The sequence below is a fragment of the Colius striatus genome, unplaced genomic scaffold (assembly GCF_028858725.1).
Source record: "Colius striatus isolate bColStr4 unplaced genomic scaffold, bColStr4.1.hap1 scaffold_38, whole genome shotgun sequence".
Lineage (NCBI taxonomy): Eukaryota > Metazoa > Chordata > Aves > Coliiformes > Coliidae > Colius > Colius striatus.
The window spans coordinates 20,057-39,487 of record NW_026908522.1 but is presented as its reverse complement, the minus strand read 5'-3'; the positions used below and the strand labels follow the sequence as shown (position 1 = coordinate 39,487).

Sequence of the window (19,431 nt, the reverse complement as noted above, 5' to 3'; positions counted from 1 at the left end):
CGTGACGTCTCCCCGGCGCACAAAGGCTCTTGCGGCTTCGGCTGCCGTTTCCTGCCCTCGCAGGCAGCGCAGGGCTGAGCTCAGCACCATCCTGCCAGCCCAGCACCGGCCATGGATTCCCGGGTGCCTGCGTGGCCGGGCAGAGGTGGGCACCAGGGCTGGGGGGGGGATCGGGGCTGAGGGGGGGGGTGTTGGTTGAGGTTGTCTCGGTGCCAGGATGGGAGGAAAAAGGGCTGAGGAGCAAACCCTGAGCAGGGGGGGCTGGGGATGGGGGATGGGGAGGGTTCTGCCCTCGCTCAGAGGTGTGACAGGGGGTGTGGAGAGAAGGGAGCCGGGTCCCCTGCCCAGCCTGGCCCTTCCCAGCAACAGCCCCCACTGAAGGGGAAGTCCAGCCCAGACAGGTCTAACAGCAAAGCCAGGCTTTAGCCTGTTTCAAGGCCAATTGGACCCATTCTCACCCCAGGAGAGGGGAGTTCCAGCAGCACATCCTGCCCCACTGAGCAAAGCTCCCCCCACCTCGAGCAGCTGAGCCAAAGCACTGGGGTGGGGGAGCAGGGACGAGCCCCCCACCTCTGCCCTGGCCCCTGACCAGCTGAGGGATGGCCCAGGGGACAGTGGCCTTGTCCCCAGCCACCCTGCCATGCCCAGGCAGGACCTGCCCTGGATTCGCCCCCCTGGCACTTCCCTCCTCGCTCTGCTGCGGTTTGGCTTGTTTTGTTTCACTTTGGCAACAAGTTCCTTTCCTGCCATGACAGGGCTGGGCCTGGAGCCCATGAACAGTGGAAACAGGGTGCAGACCCCCAGCTCTCCCCCTCCCCCCAGCACAATCCCCCCTCTTTTAGAAGAGCCTCAGCTGACTCCTCTGACTCACTTTTGCCTCCCAGATGGATCCAGCCCCGGCCTCCTCCACCCCCTCAAGCATCTGCTGAGGATCAACCGTGTTTTGCCAAGCACTGGAGGCTCAGGGCCAGCCTCAGGGTTCCTGGGGGCTGCACCCAGAGCTTTGCACCCACTGCCTCACTGCCCACCCTCCCAGGGCTGAGCTGATACCACAGGGACTTGCAGGGGGCCTGTGGCATCCACACACTTTCCTCTCTCCTCCCCTCCTGCCTCTGGAGCTTTTCCCCTCTCAGGATCTCCAGCCCTTCCAGCCATGGGCCTGGGGTGGTGTCCCTGAGGGTGCTGAGGCCCAGGATGGGGAGCACAAGGTGAAGTCGCCCCTTGCCCAGGGGCTGAGAGCACTTGGGGTGGGTGATGGAGACCTGCACAGCACCAGGGCTCAGCCCCAGGGGAAGAGTGGCTGCCCTGAGCCTATTTCTCCTCCCTCCCTGGGACAGGGGACCCCATGGATGATGAGCAGCTCCTCTTCAGCACCTTCAAACCCACAGCTGAGGACAACACAGTCAGTGCCAAGCCAGGACCCACCAGGACCCTGCTCCAGCCCCCAGGACACCATGACACAGGCAGCAGGGTAGGATGAGGGTCTGTGAAGGGTCTGTGCCCCCCAGCTCATTGTCCCAGCAGCCTGAGCTCACACAGGGACTGTCTCCTCCTGTGCAGGGTGCTGGGGGAGGTGGGGAGGGGGAAGCAGAGCATCCCCAAGGCATATCCTCACCTGAGCCCCCTCCCATCACTCTTCCTGTCCCTCCAGGTCCCCCCATGCTCCTGGCTGTCCCCAGCAGCTCAGTCCCCACTGGAGGGGCAGCCAGGCCCAGAGCTGGAGGCTCTGCAGGCCCAGACAAGGCTGTGGTTCGAGCAGACTCAAGCCCAGAGGCTGAGGGCCGAGGGTGAGCTCCCGTCCTGGTTCCACGGCTTCATCAGCAGGAGGTGAGCAGGGAGGGGGTGGCAAAATCGAGGTGAGGGACGAGGTGGCTCCTTCAGCATCCCCAGCTCAGGAGGCTGGAGCCGTGTTTGCCCCAGGGAGCAGCTCTGAGCCCTTTCCCACAGGCAGACGGAGCAGCTGCTGCAGCATCGGCCCCTCGGCTGCTTCCTCGTGCGCTTCAGCGAGAGCACCGTGGCCTTCGTCCTGTCCTACAGGTGAGGGAGGGAGCAGAGCCCCAGCCCAGCCCCAGCCCGGCCTCCCCTGCCCGTCTGAGCCCGTCCCCGTGTGCCCAGGGGCCGGGATCGCTGTCGGCACTTTGTGCTGGACCAGCTGCGGGACGGGCGCTACGTGATCCTGGGCGAGCGCGGGGGCCACGCCGAGCTGGGAGAGCTGCTGCAGCACCACACCGCGGCCCCCCTGGCCCCCTACCGCGAGTTCCTCACCGTGCCGTGCCCAAGGGTGAGGATTCCAGCCCTCATTTGCCCCTCCAGCTGAGAAAAGAGCGGAGCTGCTCCTGAGCCAAGGGAGGCTGAACAGCAGGGTTGGCACCGCAGCCAGCCTGGCTCTTGTGTTGCACCCCAGCGAGGAGCAGCGCAGCTGGGGTGGGACCCACGCGTGGCTGGGTCTGGCTCACATCACCCACCTCCCCCCTGGCACCTCTCTCCTCCTCTCCTGGCAGGGAGATGAGCCCCAGGGAAGGGCTGTGTGTTCCCCGTCGAGCGAAGCAGCAGCAAATCCGGCCGTGCCCAGCGCCGAGTGCCAAGGAGCCCCAGGAGCCAGGCTGGCAGCAGTGCCCAGCACCAAGGGAGGCAGAGCCAGGAGGGTAAAGGATGGGCAGAGGGGATGGCAGCACTGTCCCCAAGGCGAGGGGAAGAGCTGGTGCCAGCACAGGGCTGCACCAGCCCCACTTCCAGCCCTCACCCTGTCCCATCTGCCCCCCAGGCTCCTGGCGTCCCCCCGCTGCTCCCAGCCAAGTCCAGCTCCTCAGCCATGGCTCGGGGCTTGCCCAGCCCCACTGGCAGTGGGGCAGCTCCCCAAGGTCTCTACAGCCAGGTGCACAAAGAAGCCACCCCCCCCTTGCCACCCACGGTGCCAGACCCCAAGTACCAGCAGCTCCTGTGCCCCCACACCTACGCCGAGCCCCAGGGGGGCAGCGCAGCCCGGTCCCAGCAGCTGGCAGAGCCCATCCCCTTCTATGCCATGGGCCGGGGCTCCAGCCCTGAGGAGAACATCTACTCTGAGGTGCCACTGGCCAGGCAGCAGCTGCCAGCTCCGTGCCCCAAAGGGAGCCAAGGTGCCTTCGCCACGCTGCCACCCAGAGCCCGGCCCCGGCGGCGGCTCCTGCGCTGTGCCTCCAGCCAGCCCTGCCACAGGCAGCTGCCAGCGGTGCCCACGGCAGCCAGCGCGGGCACAGGGACCCCCAGGGCACTGCCAGAGGTGAGAGAGCCCCAGAGCCCTGCAGAGCTCAGCCCAGAGGCTGCTGGAGCGGGGTTGGCTCCAGAGCAGGGGCAGGGGGAGGACAGGGGGTGATGGTCCCTTCCCTGCTCCCTGCAGCTTGCCCAGGGCACCCCCAGCCCCGTGCTGGAGTTTGATGAGGCTGTTTATGGGCAGAGGACAAGTGTCCCCAGAAGAGCTGGAGCAGGACAGGAGGCAGCTGAGAACCTCTACGAGCAGCTTTCTGGAGACCATCTCTGAGCCACCCATGGAGGTAGGTGCAAGACACAACCCAGCTGCCAGGGAAACTGTCAGGCTCCTTCCTAGAATCCCAGCATGGGGTGGGAAGGGCCCTGCAGAGCTGCTCCAGCCAAACCCCCTGCTAAAGCAGCTCCCACCTACATCAGGGGCACAGGAATGTGTCCAGGGGGGGTTGGGAAGCTCCTGAGAGGAGCCTCCACACCCTCCCTGGGCAGCCTGGGCCAGGGCTCCCTCACCTCAGCACCAAAGCACTTGCTCCTTGGGTTTAAATGGAACCTTTTGTGCTCCAGCTGATGTCCTGGCACTGACCCCAACCTCCTGCCACCCACCCTTTAAGGGTTGATCAACAAGGTGCCCCTGAGCTCAGGCTGCTGTTCCCCAGGCTCAACAGCCCCAGGGCTGCAGCCTTTCCTCCTCACACACATGTTGCAGCCCCTCAGCATCTTGGCAGCCCTGCACTGGCCTCTCTGCAGCACTTCCCTGTCTCTCCTGAGCTGGGCAGCCCAGCCCTGGCCACAGGACTCCAGCTGAGGCCTCCCCAGCTCTGGCAGAGCACAGGGGCAGCACAAGCTCCCTGGCCCTGCTGCCCACACTCTCTTGCTGCCCCCAGGCTGCCGTTGGCTTCTTGCCCACCAGCCCACGTTGCTGCTCAGGGTCACTTTGTTCTCCCCCAGCAGTGCCAGGTCCCTCTCCTGGAGCTGCTCTCCAGCAGCTCACCCCCAGCCTGGGCTGCTGCTGGGCTTGTTCCTCCCAGCTGCAGGACTCTGCTCTTCCCCTTGTTGAACCTCAGGAGGCTCCTTCCCCACCAAAGGAAGCTTTTGGAGGTTGGGGAGACCCATCCCAGTGCCCCTCTGCAGACAACCAGCATCCCCAGTGCCCCCCAGCCCCCCAGTGACAGCAGCCAGCCCTCCCCAGGCAGCTGCCTGCTCCTGAGCCCTGGCAGCCCGTTCAGAGGGAAGGGGTTTCATTTCTCTGTGAGCACATTCTGAATGACATTTCTGTTCCCAAGGACAGAACAAGTTGTTACAGTAAAGCCAGAGACAGGTTTTGGGCTGGGCTGCTGCACCCAGGCAGGGATTAAGTTGCCCCCATGTCACAGTGATGCTGCAGCACAAGAACAATCATCCTGAGCCCTCTGAGCTCCTGGCCAGGCTCTGCCAGTTCCTCTCAGCTACAAAACAGGAGCCAGCACCAACCCTGAGGATCAGGCTCGGGCCACAGACTGACACTGCTGCTGAACAGCACACAAAGGCTTCAACAAGGTGCTGGGGCAGGTTTAGTGCCTGTAAGGCTCAAGGGAGCACGGGACAGGCAAAGCCCCGGGGCTCGAGGACAGGGAGGGCAAAGGGAGCTGCAGGGTCAGAGTTGTTCTTTTTTTAGCTCTGGGACAAATCAGTTCCGTTTGTCACAAGGGGAAATGTCGCTGTCACCAGCCCGGGCAGCAGAGCCGCGAGTCGCTCCATTCCCCTCTAGTGCCAAAGCCGCGGCACTGCACAGTGACAGGGAAAGCAGAGGGGAGCTGTGAGCCACAGCATCACCCACCAGCAAACACAGCATCTCCCACAAACAGCATCTCCCACCAACAAACACAGCATCTCCCACAAACAGCATCACCCACCAGCAAACACAGCATCTCCCACAAACAGCATCACCCACAAACAAACACAGCATCTCCCACAGCCACAGCATCTCCCACCAGCAAACACAGCATCTCCCACAAACAGCATCACCCACCAACCAACACAGCATCTCCCACCAGCAAACACAGCATCTCCCACAGCCACAGCATCTGAAGGGCTGGAAGGGGCCTGGGAAGCTCATCCAGTGCAACCCCCTGCCAGAGCAGCAGCACCTAGAGCAGGGCACACAGGGACTCATCCAGCTGGGGTTGGGATGTGCCCAGAGAAGGAGCCTCCACAGCCCATCTGGGCAGCCCCTGCCAGTGCTCCCTCAGCTCAACAGGGAACAAATTCCTCCTGGTGTTGCTTTGGAACCTCTTCTGCTCCAGTTTATTCCCATTGCCCCTTGTGCTGTCATTGGCCATCCCTGAGCACAGCCTGGCTCCAGCCTCCTGCCACTTGCAGACATGACTGAGCTCAGCCCTCAGGCTCCTCTTCTCCAGGCTGCAGAGCCCCAGCTCCCTCAGCCTTTCAGCACAAGGCAGATGCTCCACTCCAGCATCTTTGTGCCCTGTGCTGAGCTCTCTCCAGCAGCTCCCTGTCCTTCTGCAGCTGAGGGGCCACAACTGCACACACTTCTCCCAGCGAGGGAGAAGGCAAACAAATGCCTGGAGGAGGAGCTGAGCACCTCAGAACCCCAGCATGGTGGGGGGTGGGCAGGGTACTGCAGAGCTGCTACAACCCCTGCTACAGCAGCTTCCCCTGGCTCAGGGGGCACAGGAATATGTCCAGGTGGGGTTGGGAAGCTCCTGAGAAGGAGCCTCCACACCCTTCCTGGGCAGCCTGGGCCAGGGCTCCCTCACCTCAGCACCAAAGCACTTGCTCCTTGGGTTCAAGTGGGACTGTTTGTGCTCCAGCTGATGTCCTGGCACTGACCCCAGCCTCCTGCCACCCACCCTTTAGTGATTGATCACCAAGGTGCCCCTGAGCTCAGGCTGCTGTTCCCCAGGCTCAGCAGCCCCAGGGCTGCAGCCTTTCCTCCTCACACACATGTTGCAGCCCCTCAGCATCTTGGCAGCCCTGCACTGGCCTCTCTGCAGCACTTCCCTGTCTCTCCTGAGCTGGGCAGCCCAGCCCTGGCCACAGGACTCCAGCTGAGGCCTCCCCAGCTCTGGCAGAGCACAGGGGCAGCACAAGCTCCCTGGCCCTGCTGCCCACACTCTCTTGCTGCCCCCAGGCTGCCGTTGGCTTCTTGCCCACCAGCCCACGTTGCTGCTCAGGGTCACTTTGTTCTCCCCCAGCAGTGCCAGGTCCCTCTCCTGGAGCTGCTCTCCAGCAGCTCACCCCCAGCCTGGGCTGCTGCTGGGCTTGTTCCTCCCCAGCTGCAGGACTCTGCCCTTGCTCCCCTCAGCAGGTTCCTCTGTGCCCAGCTCTCAGCCTCACCATGAAAACACCTGTGGGTCACTTGATTTAAAAGTTTATTCCTTTATCAAACCCCTCCCAAGGATTTCACTGTACATGTGAGACAGGAATAAATTACTCAACAGTAACTTTATTCTCATCATTCAAATACTCCAAACTGGGCTCTGGCAAAGTACTAAAACATCCAGGGGACTAAACTAGAAACCAGCTTCTTGTAAAATGTTCTAAGAAAGAAACACCTCAAATTCATTCCTGAGGGTTTGCTTCTTTTTGCTTCTTTTTGCACAGGTAACAGGGGAGAAGCAGCACCTCAGGAGTCCTTCCAGACAGAGCAACACCTACTGGCTGCAGTTACAACAAGGAACCTAACCCTTAGTGGAGGGAATGTGAGTTTCAATAACCAGAGTAGCCCTCTGTCCCCTTCAGCAGCACAGACTTTGGTGAACAAACAAACTGAGGCCTCAGAGATTTGGCTACAGGACCTGTGGATGTGGCCAGCAAAGCTGCAGTGGGATCACTGAGACCTAATACCTTAGAGGGAAGGGCAGAGTCTGCTCCTCCCAGCCAGGAGGGTAAAGTTAACACCTGATTGCAACAGAACTCATACAAAGAAGCTGGGAAAAAAGAAGAGAAAAATGTACAAATTGGCAGGTTGATGTTTTTGTGTGCTCAGGGGAAAGGTGGCTGCTGGCTGCTGAGGGCCCAGCACGCTGCTGCCATGGGGATGGGAGCAGGGGCAGCAGCAGGGATCAGCCTTGGGCCAGGGGAGAAGGAAGAGAGGGGGGAAAAACAGTGGGGGGGGAGAAAGAAAAAAGAGGGGAAAAAAGAGAGAGAGGGGGAAAGATGAGGAGGGAAAATAGAGAGGGAAAAGAGAAGGGGGGGAAAAAAGAGAAGGGGGGAAGGGGGGAAAAAAGAGAAGGGGGGAAAAAAGAGAAGGGGGAAGGGGGGAAAAAAGAGAAGGGGGAAGGGGGGAAAAAAGAGAAGGGGGAAGGGGGGAAAAAAGAGAAGGGGGAAGGGGGAAAAAAGAGAAGGGGGAAGGGGGGAAAAAAGAGAAGGGGGAAGGGGGGAAAAAAGAGAAGGGGGAAGGGGGGAAAAACAAGGGGGGGAAGGGGGAAAAACAAGGGGGGGAAGGGGGAAAAACAAGGGGGGGAAGGGGGAAAAACAAGGGGGGGAAGGGGGAAAAACAAGGGGGGGAAGGGGGAAAAACAAGGGGGGGAAGGGGGAAAAACAAGGGGGGGAAGGGGGAAAAACAAGGGGGGGAAGGGGGAAAAACAAGGGGGGGAAGGGGAAGAGAGGGGGAAAAAGGGAGGGGAGAAGGGGGGAATAAAAGGAGAGGGGAGGAATAAAAGAGAGAGGGGAGGAATAAAAGAGAGAGGGGAGGAAAAGAGAAGGGGGAAAAAAAAGAAGAGAGGGAGGGGGAAAAAAAAGAGAGGGGGTAAAGGAAGAGCACTGTACATACACCCATGGCTCAGGTTTATCAGCTGGGCAGGAACTGCTCCCTGCTCTCAGGGCATTTGCAGCTCTATGACAAGTTCCCACCTGTAAAGGAGTTTCTTTACTGGACACAGAGGCTGAGGAGCTGAGAACAGAGCCACCGCTACAGCCAGGCTTCAGGGGGATGCCAGTCACTGCAGGAGAGGGGTGCTGCACTGAGGGGGACACAGGTCAGCAGCAGTGAGGACAGGGCAAACAAAAGGGCAAGAGAAGATCCAAGAGAGAAGCTGGGTTTGCTCCTGAAGCTCTCTGTCCTTTGGAAAGTGACCCCTGTGAATGCACAGCCAGGCCAAGGAAGGAGCCAAGTGGGAGCCGATTCCCAGCCTGCCACGGCTGCGGCAGCACAGCCACCAGCTGCCCCGCTCCAGGCCACGAGCCCCCAGCCCTGGGGCTGCAGCCACACGGGATCCCCAGGTCGTGGCTGGGAGGAGGGAGGGGGGTGGTTTCAGGGGGATCCTCGGGGCTGGCTGCAGGAGGCTTTGCTGCAGACGGGGCAGGGAGCGGCGTGTCCTGCCCGGCGCAGCCCGTCCCGCGCGGGGCCCGGCCGGCCGCGGGGAGCCCCGAGCAGTTTGTCCCAGGAGGTCACCAGGGGCAGGAGCCGAGGGGCAGAGGCCTCAGAATCCGTATTTGGCCTGAGTCTGACGCCGGCTGAGCTTGTTCTCTGACCAGGTGTTTTTCAGTTCCAGTTCTCTTTCCTTGGCCTGTGGAGAGGGGACGAACGTCAGCTGAGCCGCCGGCGCCTCGGCCCCCTCTGGCTGCTGGCTGGGGGCACAGAACCCCTCAGCCACAGGCCACAGCTCCCCCTCAGTTCACCAGCACACAGAGACACTTCAGCCACCCCACGACACAGCTTTGGGGGGCTCCCCTCGGGAGGGGAAGCGGCGGCTCGAGTGACGCGGCCACGGGAGGGAGAGAAGTGAAGCAAAGGTGAACCCAGGCTGGGAGCTCAGCCCCTGCCAGCCCCAGGGCTGCTGCTGCTGGAGCCCCCAGGGCTCAGGGTGCTCAAACAGGGACAGGTGCCAGCCCACAGCTCTGCCCTGTGCTGCTGGAGCAGGGCCTGGGCACGGAGAGGCCGCTCACCTGATGGATCAGGTACGTGATCTGGTGTTTCCGCCTCTGCTGCCCCGTGGGCTGATCTCCCTTCTTCTACAAAGCAAGAGCAGGTGAGCTGTTAACAAGGCAGATACTGATCCAGGCCAGAGAAACAAGCCAAGAGCTCACACAGAGCCACCTGAGCTTTGGTTCATATGAAACAGCCCCAGGTCACTTGGCTCCCTCTGCCTGAAGCAGCTCCTGGCTGGTCTTCCCCACTCACACCCTCCACAGGTCCCTGTTCCCCCCACCCAGGAGGCTGCAAAGCACCAAACACAGCTCCAGCTGCAGCAGATGTGGGGGCTGAAGAGGGAGCTGGTTGCTGGCAGGGTCTCTCTGTACCTTGCTAAAAGACTTCATGGTCTTCTCCTCTGTGAGGGATTTGGTCAGCCACTGCTGGGCCCCACTCAGCTGATCGTCACCTTTGATATCCACGAAGTTGATCTCCTCCCTGCCTCGGTTCCTCTTGCCCTGCAGCCGTTTGAACTGAGACAACAGATGAGAGCAGAGTTACACTGGCAGGATTTGTGCCACCACTGACCTGGAACAAGGTGGGGCTGAGCCTCAGCTCCCTGAGTGCAGCACAGGTCACACCAACAACCCCCTTTCCAGAGCAGCAGAGTTGTGCTTTGCTAACCATCACCATCTTAACCATGAACGTTATGATCTCACTTTGCTGGGCATTCCCACAGTGTGCACTCTTTGCTTTCAGCCTTGCCCACAAGCCCTGAGGCTCCTGAATCATTCTGAGTGCTGGGAGGAACACAACACATCCACCTCCTGCAACACAAACTGCTCTGTGCTGAAGGGGGCCCTGGTGGAGAGCAGCTCACAGGGTTTAGGGAAGGTCAACAACAGGAAAAAAGGCCTTTTGGAAAGGTTTTGGAGTGTTTGAAGTGTTCACCCCTGTGCTAGAGGATGTATTAGGGAGGTATCTGCACCCCACAAGAGTGAGATGGGGCTTGGTGGAAATAACAACCAAGCAAAGCAAAGCCCACCAGAGCCCAAGGGGATGCTGAAAGGACACTGTGTGTGGCCCCAGCACAGAGCCAGACCCCCACAACCAGCACCCCATCCACTCAGGGTAAAGCACAGGGTGTGCTGGGGGCTGCCAACACGTCCTGGATGCTCAGTGAGGAGGAGGAGAAGGGAAGAAGAAGAAGAGAGGGAAGTGCCAACCGCTTCGTCATCGATGAAAGAGGAGTCAGTGTTCATCTCCTGTGGTGCTGCCTGGGCTGCTTCCACCTCCTGGTAGTACCCACTGCTGTAGTAATCCTGTCAGCAAAAGGAAAAGCACTTGGTCACAAGAGCAAAGCAAGATGGTTCTTGGAGCAACCACACACAGAGGCCCTGTGACAGACCACTGGATCCTGTCCCTCACCCCATGAGATGCTGATTTTCCCCTGGAGGGGCTTCCCTGGGGCTCCAGGGAGCTCAGGACACGTGTCCCTCCTCCCAAGGTTGGCTGAAGGAGCCACTAATCACAGCCCATTGCTCTGCTACTACTGAACCAGCAGCAGGTGGTTTTTTAGAGGTACTCAACCACAACTCCTTTGCTGAATTACCACCAACCAACCTGGCTTCAGGCAGCAGCTCTGGCAAGCCCCAGTCCCACACCCTGGCAGCAACAGGGGCACTTGCTCAGGGGCAATGTGGAACGATTGCAGCTATTAAACATCTCAGCAAAGGGCAACAAGGGCTCTCATGCCAGAGGAACCCTGGAGTGCCAAGTGCTGTGGCTCCCTGCTCCTCATCCCAGCCAGCTCAGCCAGGTGAGACTGGCACGTGCCTCAGCTGCACCACAGAGCCATCACAGCTGGAAAAGGGCTTTAAGATCGAGTCCAAGCCATCACCTCACCCTGCCCAGCCCAGCACTGAACTAACCCACAGCCCAGCACTGACCCACAGCCCTCAGCACCTCAGCTCCAGGGCTTTGGGATCCCCCCAGGGCTGGGCACTCCCCCAGCTCCCTGGGCAGCCTGGCACAGGGCTGACACCCCTCTCAGGGAAACAGTTCTGCCTCAGCTCCAATCTCAACTTCCCCTGGGGCAACCTGAGGCCAGTTCCTCTTGTCCCAAGCAGAGCCTGACCCCCAGGTCCCTGCAGCCTCCTGTCAGGGAGTGTCACAGAGTGCTGCTGGCTGCCCTCAGCCTCCTCTTCTCCAGCCTCAACACCCCCATTCCCTCAGCCCCTCCCCAGCCCCTTGTGCTCCAGCCCCTTCCCCAGCTCTGTGCCCGGCTCTGGCCACGCTGCAGCCCCTCAGTGTCCCTGTGGCAGTGAGTGAGGGGCCCAGCACTGACACAGCCCTGGAGCTGCAGCCTCCCCAGGGCCCAGCACAGGGGACAATCCCTGCCCTGCTCCTGCTGCCATGCTGCTGCTGAGCCCAGCCAGGCTGCCCTTGGCCTTCTCGCCCCCCTGGGCACGCTGCTGCCTCATATTCTCCCTGCTACCAATGAACACTCCCAGATCTTTTCCTACTGGGCAGCTTTCCAGCCCCCCTGCCCCAGCCTGGAGCATCACTTTGGGGTTGTTGTTGCCCAAGTGACCCAACACTTGGCCTTTGTGACCAGTGAGTAACCAGGAGCCCCTGTGCAGAGAGGCCAAAGCTCCCCATCACCGAGCCCACCTGGTAATAGGCACCAGCCTCGCTGTAGGCAGGGAACTGGCTGTACTGCTGGCTGCTGTAGTCCTCCCCAGCTTTGGGAGCCCAGCTGTGCTGAGCCCCACTGGAACCTGCAGCCGTCTTGAACTCCAGAGGAGCGTTTGCAGCAGCGTCCTGGAACTGGGGCTCGGGCTCTGTCCCGGGAGGCGGCTCCTCGGGCAGCGCCGTGCCGGGGTACACGTAGCTGTCAGCACCCCCCACCTCGGGCTCCCTCCTGTCAGACAAGGAGAAGTAGTTCTCTGGCTCAAGCTCTTCATCACTGTCATCCTCCTCCTGGGTGATCTGCTTGGTCACCTGCAGGGCAGCGCTCTTGGCAGCAGCTTTGATGGCGGATGGAGAAGGAGTGGTGGGCACCGTGGCTTTGGACAGAGCTTTGGCTTTAGAGGAAGGAGTTGGGGCTTTAGTAGCTTTGGAGTCGTTTTCTCCAGCTTTCCTTGAGAAAGAATAGGGCAGAAGTACCCGATTGGTCTCTTTCACTGTCAGGTTCTTGGGCTGAGGAAGCAGAGCTGACAAGCCAGAGCCCTCAGCACGTCCCTGAGAGCCAGAAGAAAAAGACACGAGTGAGACTCTTCAGTTGGGGTTGTTCTGACACCTCCCCCCACCCCCAGTTCTCTCCTCCAGCTCTGAACAATGTGAATGGGTTTCCCATCACTCAGCACAGTCACAGAATCACATATCACAGTATGGTGGGGTGGGAAGGGACCTGCAGAGCTCATCCAGTGCAACCCCTCTGCAGAGCAGCTCCCATCCAGCTCAGGTCACACAGGAACGTGTCCAGGTGGGTCCTGAAGAGCTCCAAGGAAGGAGCCTCCACACCCTCCCTGGGCAGCCTGGGCCAGGGCTCCCTCAGCTCAGCAGTCCAGTGGCCTTTCCTTATGTTTAAGGGGAACTCTTTGTGCTCCAGTTTCACCCCATCAGCCCTTGTCCTGTCACTGCACACAGCAAAGTGCTGCCCCAACCTCCTGACACTCACCCTTTAGATACTTATAAAGATTAATGAGATCCCCCTGAGCTCAGTCTCCTCTGCTCCAGACTAAAAAGCCTCAGGTCCCACAGAGGGAAGATGCTCCAGTCCCAGGATCACCTCGGTGTCCCTGCACTGGCCTCTCTGCAGCAGTTCCATGTCCCTCAGTCACCTGCCATGTCAAGCACAGTGAGGGGCTGGGAAGGGAAAGGTGGTACTTGCAACATCTGTCAGCTTCCCAAAGGAATGCCTGCTTTTCCAATAGATAAATGTATCAAACTGCTCCAAAGAAAGGGACTTTCAACATCAGCCCCCTGGGTGAGGGGACAGAGGGACCCTCAGTGAGTTCACTGGTGGCACCAAACTGGGAGCACTGGCTGATTGGCCAGAGGCTGAGCTGCCAGGCTGAGAGCTGGGCAGGCTGAGCTGGGCACAGAGGAACCTGCTGAGGGGCAGCAAGGGCAGAGTCCTGCAGCTGGGGAGGAACAAGCCCAGCAGCAGCCCAGGCTGGGGGTGAGCTGCTGGAGAGCAGCTCCAGGAGAGGGACCTGGCACTGCTGGGGGAGAACAAAGTGACCCCGAGCAGCAACGTGGGCTGGTGGGCAAGAAGCCAACGGCAGCCTGGGGGCAGCAAGAGAGTGTGGGCAGCAGGGCCAGGGAGCTTGTGCTGCCCCTCTGCTCTGCCAGAGCTGGGGAGGCCTCAGCTGGAGTCCTGTGGCCAGGGCTGGGCTGCCCAGCTCAGGAGAGACAGGGAAGTGCTGCAGAGAGGCCAGTGCAGGGCTGCCAAGATGCTGAGGGGCTGCAACATGTGTGTGAGGAGGAAAGGCTGCAGCCCTGGGGCTGTTGAGCCTGGCGAACAGAAGCCTGAGCTCAGGGGGAATCTCAGCAATAGCTACAAATATCTCAGTGGTGGGTGTCAGGAGGTTGGGGCAGCACTTTGTTGTGTCCAGTGACGGGACAAGGGGTGATGGGATGAAGCTGGAGCACAAAAAATCCATTTAAACACAAGGAACAGCTCTTTGGTGCTGAGCTGAGGGAGCCCTGGCCCAGGCTGCCCAGGGAGGGTGTGGAGGCTCCTTCTCAGGAGCTTCCCAACCCCACTTGGACACATTCCTGTGCCCCCTGAGCCAGGGGAACCTGCTTTAGCAGGAGTTGGACTGGATGAGCTCTGCAGGGCCCTTCCCACCCCTCATGTTGGGATTCTGTGCTGACACCCCAGGGGATTTCAGAAAAGCCACATGCTCTGAGTGGTTGCTTTACACTAGGGGAAGCCCAAGATCCCTCACAGTCAACTGCTGCATCTGTGAAACTGGTTTAATTTGGTATCCCAGGTACTTACCTGCAGAGGAGTTTTCTTCTTTGTTGGTTCATCTTCCTCTGAATCTGACTGAGAAAGAAAAAGAGAACTTAGCACAATGTGAGACCCCCCAAAAAGTCCCCCCACTGTGCAATTGATTCATTTGCCCTTTGAACCCGCTGAAGGATCACAGCAACACTCATCTGGGTTTCACATCTGCCAAGAGCAACAGTGGGATGCAGTCAGGCTCTTCTCAGTCTTGCAAAGAAAGATAAAAGCCTGTCCTGGTTACAGCTATGAGAGAGAATTAAACTGTCAGTGGGGAAAGCAAGACCACAGGATCTGCCACAGTGTTTAGACAGGCAGGGAAAGGAGCTGCACTCTGCTGTAAAGGCTGAAGCTTTGCAAATAGAAGCCCAGGATGGTGGGGGCTGAAGGGGCCCTGCAGAGCTCATCCAGCCCTAACCTCTGCTACAGCAGGTTCCCCTGGCTCAGGGGGCACAGGAATGTGTACAAATGGGGTTGGGAACCTCCTGAGAAGGAGCCTCCACACCCTCCCTGGGCAGCCTGGGCCAGGGCTCCCTCACCTCAGCACCAAAGCACTTGCTCCTTGGGCTGAAGTGGAACCTTTTGTGTTCCAATTTATGTCCATCAGCCCTTGTCCTGGCACTGGCCACCACAAAGTGTCACCCTGACACCCAGCCTCTTGCCACCCACCCTTTAGGGATTGATCAACAAGGTGCCCCTGAGCTCAGGCTTCTGTTCCCCAGGCTCAGCAGCCCCAGGGCTGCAGCCTTTCCTCCTCACACACATGTTGCAGCCCCTCAGCATCTTGGCAGCCCTGCACTGGCCTCTCTGCAGCACTTCCCTGTCTCTCCTGAGCTGGGCAGCCCAGCCCTGGCCACAGGACTCCAGCTGAGGCCTCCCCAGCTCTGGCAGAGCACAGGGGCAGCACAAGCTCCCTGGCCCTGCTGCCCACGCTCTCTTGCTGCCCCCAGGCTGCCCTTGGCTTCTTGCCCACCAGCCCACGTTGCTGCTCAGGGTCACTTTGTTCTCCCCCAGCAGTGCCAGGTCCCTCTCCTGGAGCTGCTCTCCAGCAGCTCACCCCCAGCCTGGGCTGCTGCTGGGCTTGTTCCTCCCCAGCTGCAGGACTCTGCCCTTGCTGCCCCTCAGCAGGTTCCTCTGTGCCCAGCTCTCAGCCTGGCAGCTCAGGCTCTGGCCAATCAGCCAGTGCTCCCAGTTTGGTGCCACCAGTGAACTCACTGAGGGTCCCTCTGTCCCTTCACCCAGGGGGTTGATGATGTTGAATCAGCCTGGCCCCAGACCCACCCTGGTGGAACCCCACCAAACACAGCAGCACTGCTTCTATCAATCTCAGTGCTCCAGCCACAGACAAACAACTTCAGCTCACTTATGGAACGAAAGGAAGCCCCAGAAAGACTCACTGACACAGCACTGCAGGTGTCCAAGTGGGTTTTTAACCCTGCTCTAAAGCAGAGAGTGTGGGCAGAGAAAGTCAGCACCCAACTGCTTGACCCCAGCCAGGAATTACCATTTAGGGAGCCAACAGCTCAAAAACAACTTCTTTGGGTATTTTCTTTCCAACAAATCACAGGAGAATACACCTGAAGCAGGGCAAAGCACAAACTGCCCAGTGCAAGGGCAGCACTGTCCTTCAGAGTAACACAGACAGGGGAAGCACAAGGCCACACCAGGCAAGGATGGACAAGCTCAACCAGGGAGTTGTTCCCACTATGGTGGAAGTTGCTAAACTAAACAGCCCCTGAAAGCTTGACCAGAAAGTCTGGTCATCCAGGGCACCAGGACAAAACCAAAGCCCTGAGGAGCTTGGTTTTATAGCTTCACAGAGCACTTGAAAGAGCCCAGAGGAAAGGAGGTCTTCTGCCAGTTCAGTGTAAAGCTGAAGAAAAGACAAAGGCTGTGCATAAATAAAGGTGATTGTGTGACATAATGGCAAGGCAAAAGCTGGCCCAGAGCCACAGGTTGCTTCTGGGAGAGAGGAGATAAGGTAGGAGCAGAGCAGAGGTGTCTGAAGGAGAAAGGAGGATGAGGGAGGTTGTCAGTGACAGGGCAAGGGACTTCCAGGGATCCCAGTGGGAAGCAGCTCTGGCTTGAAGGTGCTTTCTCAACTTGCTCAAAGCAGGAGCACAGGGGGAGGAGACAAAGGGGAGGAACAAAGCTCCTGTCATCTGAGTTTGTTTCAGCAAGTGCACCAGCAGCAGAGCCCTGAGCAGGGCCCTGACACTGGCTTTAGGGTGAAGAGGCTGTTCCAAAGCCAGTGAGAAAGCAAAAAGTGGGTATGAGAGCAGATCCCTCAGGCTAAAGGGGAACCAGGGCTGCCCCCAGCCCCTGCAGCCTCTGCCACACCAGGAGCTGTGGCACCAGGGCCTCTGGCATTTGCCAGACCAGTGGGGTTTGGGTGAGCAGGGCTGAGGGATGGCCAGGAGCATTCAGCTCTGTTCCAGCTCTCCCCAGGCCCAAGATGTTCCTGACCACTATTAACTGATGCTGTTTATAAACTCACAGGGCCAAAGCTCTTCCTCAGGCTACCTGCCCCCAGGGAAATGAGCCCAAGCTCAGCAGTTCAGCTCTTCCTACAGCCAGAGGCACCTGCATCTCACCAGAACCAGAACCACAGAATCATTCTGGTTGGAAAACACCTTTAAGATCGAGTCCAGCCCCTCACCTCACACTGCCCAGCACTGAACTAACCCACAGCCCAGCCCTGACCCACAGCCCTCAGCACCTCAGCTCCAGGGCTTTGGGATCCCTCCAGGCTGGGCACTGCCCCAGCTCCCTGGGCAGCCTGGCACAGGGCTCACACCCCTCTCAGGGAAACAGTTCTGCCTCAGCTCCAGCCTCAACCTCCCCTGGGGCAACTCCAGACCCTTTCCTCTTGGTACTTGTGAGAAGAACCTGACCCCCAGCTCCCTGCAGCCTCCTGTCAGGGAGTGTCACAGAGTGCTCCTGGCTCCCCTCAGCCTCTTCTCCAGCCTCAACACCCCCATTCCCTCATAAGGCTCCTTCTCCAAACAAGAACTGTCTCTCTCCCTGTGCCAAAGGCTCCTCACACCTCCCTTTCTGCTTCTCCTCCCTGGATCCAGCTGAAGCTCTCAGGCTTCCCCAGAGCACGGGGGTGACACTCCCAGGCAGCTCCAGTGCCCAGCAGCACGCTGCCATTCCTCTGGGCTTCCTTCAGGAAGGCAGCCAGGACTCAGGGAGCTCCCAGGAGCCCTGAAAACCAAGGGCAGTGCTCACCTCAGCCTTCAAGCCTCACCATCACTGCCCCAGGCTCCAGAGATGGAACAGAGAGTGCTGCTGGCTGCCCTCAGCCTCCTCTTCTCCAGCCTCAACACCCCCATTCCCTCAGCCCCTCCCCAGCCCCTTGTGCTCCAGCCCCTTCCCCAGCTCTGTGCCCGGCTCTGGCCACGCTGCAGCCCCTCAGTGTCCCTGTGGCAGTGAGTGAGGGGCCCAGCACTGACACAGCCCTGGAGCTGCAGCCTCCCCAGGGCCCAGCACAGGGGACAGTCCCTGCCCTGCTCCTGCAGCCACAGCCCAGCCAGGCTGCCCTTGTCCTTCTCACCCCCCTGGGCACGCTGCTGCCTCCTGCTCCAGCGACCGAGGCCAGACACAGCTGCAGCCACAGAGGCAGCACCTCTGGTGCCATCCCAGAGCAACTGAGCAGAGGGGAGGGAGGAAAACTGATCAACACCCTGAAAACAAAACCAAAAAGAGAAGCAGGGACCTGCCTCTCCCTGCTCTCCCCACAGGGCTGTGTCTGGATTCAGTGCTCAGGAGCCAACGTGAAGAAGCACGAGAGGGAGAGCAAAGTGAATAAAGGCTGGAGGATGCCTTGAAGCCTTTAGATAAGCATTAAACTGGCAGGAAAATCTATCAATCTGTCAAATCAACAGAGAGATTTTGGGGGGGGATTGTCCCACACAAGCCCCTGCAGCTCCACAGCACCAACTCCTTACCTCCACTGAGGAAGAAGGCAGCAGATAATCTGGGGTTTGCTGTGTTATGGTTATAAATAAGGTTTCTCTATCAGTTTAACTCTGCAAAGCACTTTAGGATTAGGGGCTGGCAGCCAGGACAAATCCTCTCCTAGGTGCCACAACAATAGGGCTTGGCATCTTGCTAGATGATGACGGGAGAGGGCGAGGAAAGAGCCCCGGCGCTGTACGGGCAAACAAGCCGCGGGGGCATTGCCACAGGGGGAGGATGTCACCCAAAGGTTTCCTCCTCAGGAGGCTTGAGCAGCCCCCCCCCGAGCCTCCCCCACGCCCAGGCAGAGCTGGTGGTTCGTTTCATACTCACATCTCCCTTTTGCAGCTCGGGCGCTGTGATCCGCACCGGCTCCGTCCTCTTCTTTGGCTTGGGGAGGCCCAAATCCCCCCCAGCCGCGGGCGGAGCGGCAGAGGCCGAGGCGGGAGGGGGCAGGTGGAGGGCAGAGGCGGCGGCCGCGGTGTTCCTCGGGGGAGGCAGGAGCAGCCCCCCGAGCCTGGGCTGCTCCCCGCTGCCGCCGGGGGCCGGCTCGGGCGGGCTGCCGGCCGAGGCCTGGCCCGGGCTCGCGGCCGGCGCAGGGGGGCCGAAGCCCCTCACGGCAGGCGGGGGGCCCATCAGGAACGGCGGGGGCGGCCCGGCGTGGGGCGGCGGCGGCAGCAGCGGGAAGCCGCTGCCCAGCGGCTGGTGAGGCGGGGGCAGGGGCGGCATCACGGGGGCTTTGGGAGGGGGCAAAGCGGCGAAGAGCCCCCGGGCCGGGGGATGCTGAGGAGCGGCGGCTTCCTCCTCCTCGCCAGCGGCCTCCTCCGCATCGCTCTCCTCGTCGCTGCTGGCGTAGGCCACCAGGGACATGGCCCTCCAAGGAGGGCGGCCCTCCGCGGGCAGGAGCCGCTACGCGAGGCCGAGGATCCGCCCTCCCGCCTAGGCCGCGCCGCCGCGCCTTCAGCCCCCGTCGCGGGGAGGAAGAGGAGGGCGGTGGGGGCGAGGCTAAGCCGCCATGGCGGCCCCACCCCCGCGCAGCGGCGGGGCCGCGGGCTCGGAGCGGCGGCGAGACGAACCCCAGCGCTCAGCTCCGCGCCCGCCGCGCCGAGCTCGCAGATAATGGCTGCCGGCAGCGGCCCGGCTCCCCGCGGCTCAGGGCCGCCGGACTACAACTCCCAGCGTGCCCCGCGGGCAGCCGCGCCCGTCCCCGCTTGCTCCGCGCCGCGCAGCACCATGGGAAACGTGGTCCGCGATGGCGTGGGGCGGGAGGGTCGGTGAGGCGGTAGGGGCTGGGCACAGCGGGGCTTGGCGCGGGTGGAGGCGGCGAGGGCTCAGCTCCCGCTCCCCTTCTCCGTAG

General features: G+C 60.6%; 2 protein-coding genes across 2 annotated transcripts; one reads left to right on the top strand and one right to left on the bottom strand.

Moving 5' to 3' along the window:
• The first annotated feature begins 1,476 nt into the window (after positions 1-1,476).
• SH2D2A (SH2 domain containing 2A) lies at positions 1,477-3,517 on the top strand. Its single transcript, XM_062019953.1, has 7 exons — positions 1,477-1,482; positions 1,652-1,827; positions 1,948-2,037; positions 2,116-2,281; positions 2,502-2,645; positions 2,765-3,259; positions 3,377-3,517. Exons 1-7 carry the CDS (start codon positions 1,477-1,479, stop codon positions 3,515-3,517), a joined length of 1,218 nt encoding a protein of 405 aa, XP_061875937.1.
• Positions 3,518-8,094: 4,577 nt separating this feature from the next.
• PRCC (proline rich mitotic checkpoint control factor) lies at positions 8,095-19,033 on the bottom strand. Its single transcript, XM_062019984.1, has 7 exons — positions 18,408-19,033; positions 14,109-14,156; positions 11,771-12,340; positions 10,324-10,419; positions 9,487-9,630; positions 9,133-9,198; positions 8,095-8,753 (listed from the first exon to the last, which is right to left on the bottom strand). The coding sequence occupies exons 1-7, from the start codon at positions 18,942-18,944 to the stop codon at positions 8,667-8,669; spliced, it is 1,548 nt and encodes a 515-aa protein (XP_061875968.1). The 5' UTR covers positions 18,945-19,033; the 3' UTR covers positions 8,095-8,666.
• Positions 19,034-19,431: the final 398 nt, after the last annotated feature.

Excerpts from the sequence above, each read along its gene's own strand:
- SH2D2A (XM_062019953.1), top strand. Across the intron at positions 2,038-2,115 it reads GCCTTCGTCCTGTCCTACAG|GGGCCGGGATCGCTGTCGGC; the intron begins GTGAGGGAGGGA and ends CCGTGTGCCCAG. Across the intron at positions 2,282-2,501 it reads TCACCGTGCCGTGCCCAAGG|GGAGATGAGCCCCAGGGAAG; the intron begins GTGAGGATTCCA and ends CTCTCCTGGCAG.
- PRCC (XM_062019984.1), bottom strand. The coding sequence starts at position 18,944 with ATGTCCCTGGTGGCCTACGCCAGCAGCGACGAGGAGAGCGATGCGGAG. Across the intron at positions 14,157-18,407 it reads CCGAGCTGCAAAAGGGAGAT|TCAGATTCAGAGGAAGATGA; the intron begins GTGAGTATGAAA and ends TTTCTTTCTCAG. Across the intron at positions 10,420-11,770 it reads AGGCTGGTGCCTATTACCAG|GATTACTACAGCAGTGGGTA; the intron begins GTGGGCTCGGTG and ends TTTTGCTGACAG.